This window comes from Musca autumnalis, unplaced genomic scaffold (genome assembly GCF_047663935.1).
Source record: "Musca autumnalis isolate F117 unplaced genomic scaffold, ASM4766393v1 scaffold_5, whole genome shotgun sequence".
NCBI classification, from domain to species: Eukaryota; Metazoa; Arthropoda; class Insecta; order Diptera; family Muscidae; genus Musca; species Musca autumnalis.
In genome coordinates, this window is record NW_027412088.1 from 29,588,840 (window position 1) to 29,598,229 (window position 9,390).

The 9,390-nt window shown below is 34.1% G+C and overlaps 1 protein-coding gene across 4 annotated transcripts in view; it reads left to right on the plus strand.

Annotated features, from left to right (window-relative positions):
- The window catches only part of LOC141406407 (uncharacterized), a 122,364-nt gene extending 113,623 nt beyond the window's left edge, over positions 1 to 8,741 (plus strand). For all 4 annotated transcript variants that reach the window (XM_073991768.1, XM_073991769.1, XM_073991767.1 and 1 more), the window contains exons 2-3: positions 7,413 to 8,535; positions 8,593 to 8,741. In XM_073991768.1, the coding sequence (XP_073847869.1) occupies positions 7,426 to 8,535; positions 8,593 to 8,703 (1,221 nt within the window). In that variant the 5' untranslated portion in view covers positions 7,413 to 7,425 and the 3' untranslated portion in view covers positions 8,704 to 8,741. The remainder of the gene's footprint in view (positions 1 to 7,412; positions 8,536 to 8,592) is intronic.
- The last annotated feature ends 649 nt before the right edge of the window (positions 8,742 to 9,390 follow it).

Genomic DNA, 9,390 nt, shown 5'->3' on the forward strand with positions numbered 1-9,390 from the left:
AAAAAATATTTTCTTCAAAAATCCATGTTGCCTAAAAAATATTTTCTTAAAAAATCCATGTTGCCTAAAAAATATTTTCTTCAAAAATCCATGTTGCCTAAAAAATATTTTCTTAAAAAATCCACGTTGCCTTAAAAATATTTTCTTAACAAATCCACGTTGCCTTAAAAATATTTTCTTAAAAAATCCATGTTGCCTAAAAAATATTTTCTTAAAAAATAAACGTTGCCTTAAAAATATTTTCTTAACAAATCCACGTTGCCTTAAAAATATTTTCTTAAAAAATCCATGTTGCCTAAAAAATATTTTCTTAAAAAATAAACGTTGCCTTAAAAATATTTTCTTAACAAATCCACGTTGCCTAAAAAATATTTTCTTAAAAAACACACGTTGCCTAAAAAATATTTTCTTAAAAAATCCACGTTGCCTAAAAATATTTTCTTAAAAAATCCACGTTGCCTAAAAATATTTTCTTAAAAAATCCACGTTGTCTAAAAAATATTTTCTTAAAAAATCCACGTTGTCTAAAAAATATTTTCTTAAAAAATCCACATTGCGTAAAAAATTTTTCCTTAAAAAATCCACGTTGCCTAAAAAATATTTTCTTAAAAAATCCACGTTGCCTAAAAAATATTTTCTTAAAAAATCCACGTTGCCTAAAAAATATTTTCTTAAAAAATCCACGTTGCCTAAAAAATATTTTCTTAAAAAGTCCACGTTGTCTAAAAAATATTTTCTTAAAAAATCCACATTGCGTAAAAAAATTTTCCTTAAAAAATCCACGTTGCCTAAAAAATATTTTCTTAAAAAATCCACGTTGCCTAAAAAATATTTTCTTAAAAAGTCCACGTTGTCTAAAAAATATTTTCTTAAAAAATCCACATTGCGTAAAAAAATTTTCCTTAAAAAATCCACGTTGCCTAAAAAATATTTTCTTAAAAAATCCACGTTGCCTAAAAAATATTTTCTTAAAAAATCCACGTTGCCTAAACAATATTTTCTTAAAAAATCCACGTTGCCTAAAAAATATTTTCTTAAAAAATCCACGTTGCCTAAAAAATATATTCTTAAAAAATCCACGTTGCCTAAAAAATATTTTCTTAAAAAATCCACGTTGCCTAAAAAATATTTTTTAAAAAAATCCACATTACCTAAAAAATATATTCTTAAAAAATCCACGTTGCCTAAAAAATATTTTCTTAAAAAATCCACGTTGCCTAAAAAATATTTTCTTAAAAATCCAGGTTGCCTAAAAAATATTTTCTTAAAAAATCCACGTTGCCTAAAAAATATTTTCTTAAAAAATCCACGTTGCCTAAAAATATTTTCTTAAAAAATCCACGTTGCCTAAAAAATATTTTCTTAAAAAATCCACGTTGCCTAAAAAATATTTTCTTAAAAAATCAACGTTGCCTAAAAAATATTTTCTTAAAAAATCCACGTTGCCTAAAAAATATTTTCTTAAAAACTCCACGTTGTTAAAAAATATTTTCTTAAAAAATCTTTGTTAAAAAGTATTTTCTTAAAAAATCTTTGTTAAAAAGTATTTTCTTAAAAAATCTACATTGTTTAAAATATTTTCTTAAAAAAATCAACTTTGCCTAAAAAATATTTTCTTAAAAAATCTTTGTTAAAAAGTATTTTCTTAAAAAATCTACATTGTTTAAAATATTTTCTTAAAAAAATCAACTTTGCCTGAAAAATATTTTCTTAAAAAATCTTTGTTAAAAAGTATTTTCTTAAAAAATCCACGTTGCCTAAAAAATATTTTCTTAAAAAATCCACGTTACCTAAAAATATTTTCTTAAAAAATCCACGTTGCCTAAAAAATATTTTCTTAAAAAATCCACGTTGCCTAAAAAATATTTTCTTAAAAAATCAACGTTGCCTAAAAAATATTTTCTTAAAAAATCCACGTTGCCTAAAAAATATTTTCTTAAAAAATCCACGTTGTTAAAAAATATTTTCTTAAAAAATCTTTGTTAAAAAGTATTTTCTTAAAAAATCTACATTGTTTAAAATATTTTCTTAAAAAAATCAACTTTGCCTAAAAAATATTTTCTTAAAAAATCTTTGTTAAAAAGTATTTTCTTAAAAAATCTACATTGTTTAAAATATTTTCTTAAAAAAATCAACTTTGCCTGAAAAATATTTTCTTAAAAAATCTTTGTTAAAAAGTATTTTCTTAAAAAATCCACGTTGCCTAAAAAATATTTTCTTAAAAAATCCACGTTACCTAAAAATATTTTCTTAAAAAATCCACGTTGCCTAAAAAATATTTTCTTAAAAAATCCACGTTACCTAAAAATATTTTCTTAAAAAATCCACGTTGCCTAAAAAATATTTTCTTAAAAAATCCACGTTACCTAAAAATATTTTCTTAAAAAATCCACGTTGCCTAAAAAATATTTTCTTAAAAAATCCACGTTGCCCCAAAAAATACGCCTTAGACAATATTTTTTTTAAAAAATCCACGTTGCCTAAAAAATATTTTCTTAAAAATTCACATTGCGTAAAAAATATTTTGTTAAAAAATCCATGTTGCCTAAAAACTATTTTCGTAAAAATTCAAAAATATAAAAAATATTTTGTTAAAAAATCCACGTTGCCTAAAAAAATTCTTAAAAAATTCACGTTGCCTAAAAATATTTTGTTAAAAAATCCAAGTTGCCTTAAAAATATTTTCTTAAAAAATCCACGTTGCCTTAAAAAATTCTTAAAAAATTCACGTTGCGTAAAAAATATTTTTAAAAAAAATCTGCTTGACCAACAAATATTTCTTAAAAAATTCCAAGGTTCAAAAAATATTTTCTTCAAAAATCCACGTTGCCTAAAAATATTTTCTAAAAAATCCACATTGTGTAAATAATATTTTCTTAAAAAATGAACTTTGCCTAAAAATATTTTCTTAACAAATCTACGCTGCATAAAAAATAGTTTTTTAAAAAATCCACATTGTGTTAAAAGTATTTTCTTAAAAAATCCACGTCGTCTAAAATTTTTTGTTTGAAAAATCCAAGTGCCTAAAAATATTTTCTTAAAAAATCCACGATACCTAAAAAATATTTTCTTAAATAATCCACGATGTCTAAAATTTTTTGTTTGAAAAATCCAAGTTTCCTTTCCTTTTTTTTTTTTTGAAAAATCCAATTTGCCTACAAAATATTTTCTTATAAAATCTACGTTCCTTTTTTTGAAAAATCCAATTTGCCTACAAAATATTTTCTTAAAAAATCCACGATGTCTAAAATTTTTTGTTTCAAAAATCCAAGTTGCCTAAAAATATTTTCTTACAAAATCCACGTTGCCTAAAAAATATTTTCTTAAAAAATCCACGATGTCTAAAATTTTTTGTTTGAAAAATCCAAGTTTCCTAAAAAATATTGTCTTAATATTACCTAAAAGATATTTTCTTAAAAAATCCAATTTGTGTTTTTTTTTTTTTTTAATCCAATATGCATAAAAAATATTTTCTTAAAAAATCCACGATGTCTAAAATTTTTTGTTTCAAAAATCCAAGTTGCCTAAAAATATTTTCTTAAAAAATCCACGTTGCCTAAAAAATATTTTCTTAAATAAGCCACGATGTCTAAAATTTTTTGTTTGAAAAATCCAAGTTTCCTTTCCTTTATTTATTTATTATTTTTTTTTTTTGAAAAATCCAATTTGCCTTCAAAATATTTTCTTATAAAATCTACGTTAATTTTTTTGAAAAATCCAATTTGCCTACAAGATATTTTCTTAAAAAATCCACGATGTCTAAAATGTTTTTTTTTTTTTTTGAAATCCAAGATGCCTATAAAATATTTTCTTAAAAAATCCACGATGTCTAAAATTTTTTGTTTGAAAAATCCAAGTGCCTAAAAATATTTTCCTAAAAAATCCAGGTTGCCTAAAAAATATTTTCTTAAAAAATCCACGACCTAAAAAATATTTTCTTAAAAAATCCAGTTTGCCTAAAAAATATTTTCTTAAAAAATCCACGATACCTAAAAAATATTTTCTTAAAAAAACCACGATGCCTAAAAAATTGTTTTAAAAAAATCCACGTTGTCTAAATAATATTTTCTTAAAAAATCCACGATGTCTAAAATTTTTTGTTTGAAAAATCCAATTTTCTTTTCCTTTTTTTTTTTTTTTGAAAAATCCAATTTGCCTACAAAATATTTTCTTAAAAAATCCACGATGTCTAAATCTGTTTTTTTTTTTTTTTTTTGATAAATCCAATATGCCTAAAAATATTTTCTTAAAAAATCCACGATGTCTAACATTTTTTGTTTGAAAAATCCAAGTTGGCAGGTTTGAATCTTCTTCCACTGCGATGCGCTAACCTTTGCAGACCACGCTGGCGCCGCATAGCTTACCACAGACCGGCCTATTGCATTGTAGGTGGTCAACAAGGTTTCTTTATCAGCACCTCAAGTGCTGCCGGCCAGCGACTTGAGAACCTTGTTCCTACTTCTGATCTTATTGCAAATAGCTATGGCATGCGCGGACGTCTTGAACATGCTGTCGAACGTTACACCGAGTATTTTAGGGTAGTTAGTGGTCGGAATCAGTGCACCATCGACCAATATGTTCAGTTTGAGCCTCATCTCAGCCGTCCATGTGGTGAACAGCGTGGCTGTGGATTTAGCGGCGGATATTTTCATATTCCTCCGGAAGAATTGCACTAGGTCAGCTATGTAGACATTTAACCTATCACATATGTATGTCATCGACGATAGGACCCGACGCCATGATCGTACTATCATCCGCATACATCACGATCTCTATGCCGTTTGGAGTGTGTGGAATTTCAGAAAAGTAGAGGTTAAACAGTTCCGGAGATTTCACCTCTCCTTGGGGAACTCCCTGTTTCACTCTACGGGGTTTGGACTTCTTGTTTCTGAATTCTACAAACGACTGGTGTCCACACATATAGTTGATTACCCAACGTTTCAAACATGGCTGGAGATTAGTGTTCTCTATATCCTCGAACAGCTTGGTATGGTTGACGGTATCGAAGGCCTTCGATAGGTCAAGAGCCACCATGACTGTTCGGTCGCACGGCATTTTCTGGTTCAGTCCTCTACTGATATGTGTGGATATGGCGTCTAAGGCTGTTGTAGTACTATGCATTTTCCGAAATCCATGTTGATGTTGGGCAACTGGAAAACACCTTCTCATCGTGGAGAGGACTAGCGCCTCTAGGATCTTTGCTACTGGCGACAGGAGTGAAATCGACCTGTACGATTCACCTCTGCTGGTATCCTTGCCTAGCTTCAGTAGCGGGACCACTTTGCCAACTTTCCAGGCATCCGGTACAACATGAGTGGCTAACAATAGGTTGAGAACACTTGTTAAATACTCAACTCCAGTAGGACTATTCTGTAACTTTTTAACAACTTTACTCATTGTTTATTTTACAACAATTTCATTTGTTTAACAACTTTTTAATCGATAAAAGTTACAGAATAGGCATACAGGTTCATCCAGCTGCTTAAGCATTACCATCGATATTCGGTGCGGGCCCAACGCTTTGGATGATTTAGCGTTTCGGATGGCATCTGCAACATCGCTCATCGTAAATTGTGGTGGTACCTCCTCGGCTGGAATAGCTCTTCTTATACGGCGTAGCACACTTCTCTTCGCCCTATCACTCTCGGGGTGCTCTATAAACTGCCGGTTAAAATAACACGCGCACCTCTTTGGTTCAGTTACTGTCACGCCGTTGAAAGTAACAGCCGTTCTGTCATCCTTCTTTTTCGGACTCGAGAGTGATTTAACCGTTGCCCACAATTTACTTATTCCTGCACCAACGTTACGTTGCTTCAGATGGTCTAGCCACTTTTTCCGCTTATGTTCGCCTACTAGCCTGTTGACTTCAAGAGTAAGTTCTCTAACTCTTGGGTCTTCGGGGTTCGTACGACGAAGCTCATTACGTTTATTTGCTGGTCGCGCGGCCTCTGCTGGGAAATTTGGTCTTATTTCGGGTATTTGACCAGCAGGTATGTAGCGAGCGGCTGCTTTAGTGATGATGTCTCGGAATGTTCTCTCAGCTACCCGAGGATCTGAGGGGGTGGGCAATTGTCTGAAGCGGTGATTGGTAAATTCTATGAAACCTTGCCAATCAGCTTTCCCAATGGTTCAGGAAAGTACGGCGTTCAGAGGTTTTGAAGTCGGGTGGGGTCTGTTTACGAAGATGATGATAGGGAGGTGGTCCGAACTAAGGGAAATGACGGATTTCGAGGATACGTCATTTATCAGGCCTGGTGCCACAATGGTGATATCTGGCGAGCTGTGGCAGTTTCCTCTAATCCTCGTAGGAGCGTCTTCATTCACCGCGCAAAACGTGGAGCTAACGATTTGCTCTGCCAGCGCTGTACCCCTCTGGTCATTACCTAGGACGGAGTGCCAAAGCTCTTGATGAGCATTGAAGTCCCCTAGCACCAGACGGTTATCGCCCTCTAAAAGCAAACTAATATTGGGCATATAACGCCGGGCCGCCGTGCACAGCTATTCATCGGCGGTATGTACACATTAAGCAGCTCTACCTCGGCAGTACCACACTTCACTGCTACCCCATACACTCCATGTGTGGGTCACTAGAGCCAAGCTCAAGCGAGATAGGTCTGTACTGGACAGACTGTTGTATTAGGAAGGCAAGTCCTCCTCCTCCGCTTCTTGTGCGATCCTTCCGCAAAACGTTGTAACCCTCACAACGTAAGCTACAGGTGGCGGTGAGCTTTGTTTTCTGGATCGCGGCGACCATGATTTTTTTCCGACTCATAAAGTCCACAATTTCACTGACCTTATTGCAGAGACCGTTGTAATTGAATTGCAGGAGTGATGCATATCCGGGCCGTTGAACAACAACATGTGGTGTTAGATGCTGCATTTGTTGTTGTTGTTGTTGGGGAGACTGCGGGGGCGTCTCGTATTCCGACGACGACGAAGAGTCAGACGACGACGTAAAAGACGCACTGGGTGATGTGCTGACGCAGCAAGCAGCAACATACCAGTCGCTGTAATCCCGGGTGCTACTAAGGCCAGAGCACCCACGAAAATGCACCCATTCCATACATCCATTACATCTTACCATTGTTGACATGTGGTGGATGCGGTTCTGGCAAACGGAACAGATCCATACTGGCCCGGGGTTCATTTCTATCCCGGCACGGACCAGAAGTGCTCGGAGCAGGCATTCCGGGATAAATTTCCGCTCCCATGGTGAAAAAATACACGAACACAAACAAATAAGTGTTGAGGTGACGGCCCCTGGTCGAAGATTTCTCAGATTCAATCCGGTGCATAGAACCGGCCGTCGCGGGATTGTTATCGCCTCCAAGTTGTTATATGAAGTTCCCATGGATGAACTGACTTGGAGTTTTAAAAATATTTGTTCATATACCCTTTTTATATCATTTCAGAATCCCAACAATTATGGACACCCTCAATCCCGACTGTCTGCGGGAGATAGTAATACACCTACCGCTAAAAGATCAAATCTCCTTACTGCAAGTCAACACCTACTTCGAGGAAATTGTCCAATCTCTATGGGCAGTAAAATATCGAAACAATAACATCAACTTTTTGGAAAGAGATCTAAACGACAGAGAACTTGAAATCTTCTTCAATGCCATAAAGGAATTTGCCGAAACATTTGAGTTGCGCTTCTTGGATGAACATAAATATGGAATATTAAAAAAGTTCATCTATCCCCATGTCAAATCGGTGCGCCTAACCATCCATCCATGCTTCATGAAGGATGAAGATATTCTCGATTTACATCGCATGTTTCCCAATCTCAAAATATTTAGCCCCCATGGAAATTTAAGTGGAAGATATTTGGACTCATGGCTGGAAATGAAGGAATTAAATCTTGGCTATTGCTACAAACTGGAATTGGAACATTTCCACAGGATTATGCGTAAATTACATTTGGAACATTTGGATTTGAATATGTTTCCACTGAGCAAACAATACGAACAATTGGATTTGAAAGAAGCCCACTTGGATCAGTTGCGGTATTTACGCCTCAACACCTATGAATTTTATTATTTCCTCTCCAAACCCCTGCCGTTGCTTAAGGAGCTCTACATAACCAATCAATATAATCCACGACAATTATTCGATGTCATTCTGTCGGTTTGGAATGCCAAGGACATCCTCAAGGTGGAGGCCAATGTTAAAAATGTCTTAGCCAATTGCCTAGAGATGCGCATGAATGTCCGGGAATTGTGCATCATTAACGATGATAATGTGTTGCCAATTAATGTCATGAAGTCATTGCATCAATTGGATGACTTGAGGATATTGCGTTTTAAAAGTTGTGATTTCACCACAGTTAATGTTACGGAACTTTTACGAAACATACCACAAGTAGAGGAAATTTCATTGGAAAGTTGTCGCCTATCGGAACAGACAATAGACTTGAATGTTTCGCTGTTGGGTGCTGAGAGAACCACACCATTAAGACTGAATTTTTGGCAAAATTTCTCTAGAAGATCACGTAACCCCTCACCAAATGGTGAGGAGCCACCGAGAACCAATGTAAGTTTTGCGAATATTGCAATTTTATTCTAATTTTTTTTGTTTTTTTTATTTCAGTCACCCCAACCATGCGATGTGATCTTAAAAGGCCATCATGATTTATTTGAATTTACAGAAAACCCAGGTTCAGATTTATGTTTTGAACCACTTTATGTACAATTCTGTTAGGTATCGGAAAAGAAAATAAAACAATCTCAAGAAACTAATTTCATTGGGAAACTTAATTTTGGGCTCGTAATCTTGCACTCATTCGCAGCTTAATTGAGAAGCTAGGATATCACGTAAAGTGAAAATCTGGTCGATGGAGGACTATCTAGGTCAAAAACCACGGGCAAACCAGTTTTGTTTTTCTGTTAAAAAGTGGTTTCACTGTTTGTTAAAACTCTCATTTTATCCATATCCGATTTTATACCCTCAGCCTTATAGGAATACTCGTATTTACACTTCATTAGGATCATCACCCGTGCCTCATCAAAATAATGGTTGTAGCCCCAGATATGTTAAGACCAAATCAAAGCCGATTATGGACTATTTGGAGACGATTTAGTCATCACCGTGCATCTCTCAGTTCAGCTCACGATAGCTCTGTAGCAACACCAAATATTTTCGTTAGAGTATTTTTTCAGTTATCAAGTTCTGGTCCATAGAGAATCTGGAGACAAGTGAGTGGGGTTAGCTGGGCAGCTAAACAAATGCAGGGTGTCCTGTGGTCCCAATCCACATACCAGGCATGTGTTTGGTATCGTGACATCAATTCGGGTCCAATACGAATTGAGGCGGCTGCATCGTCAGGATATTAGCTGGGCTAAAACCACTCATGTTTGCCTTAGCAACTGGCGTTCATCTGCTGCGACG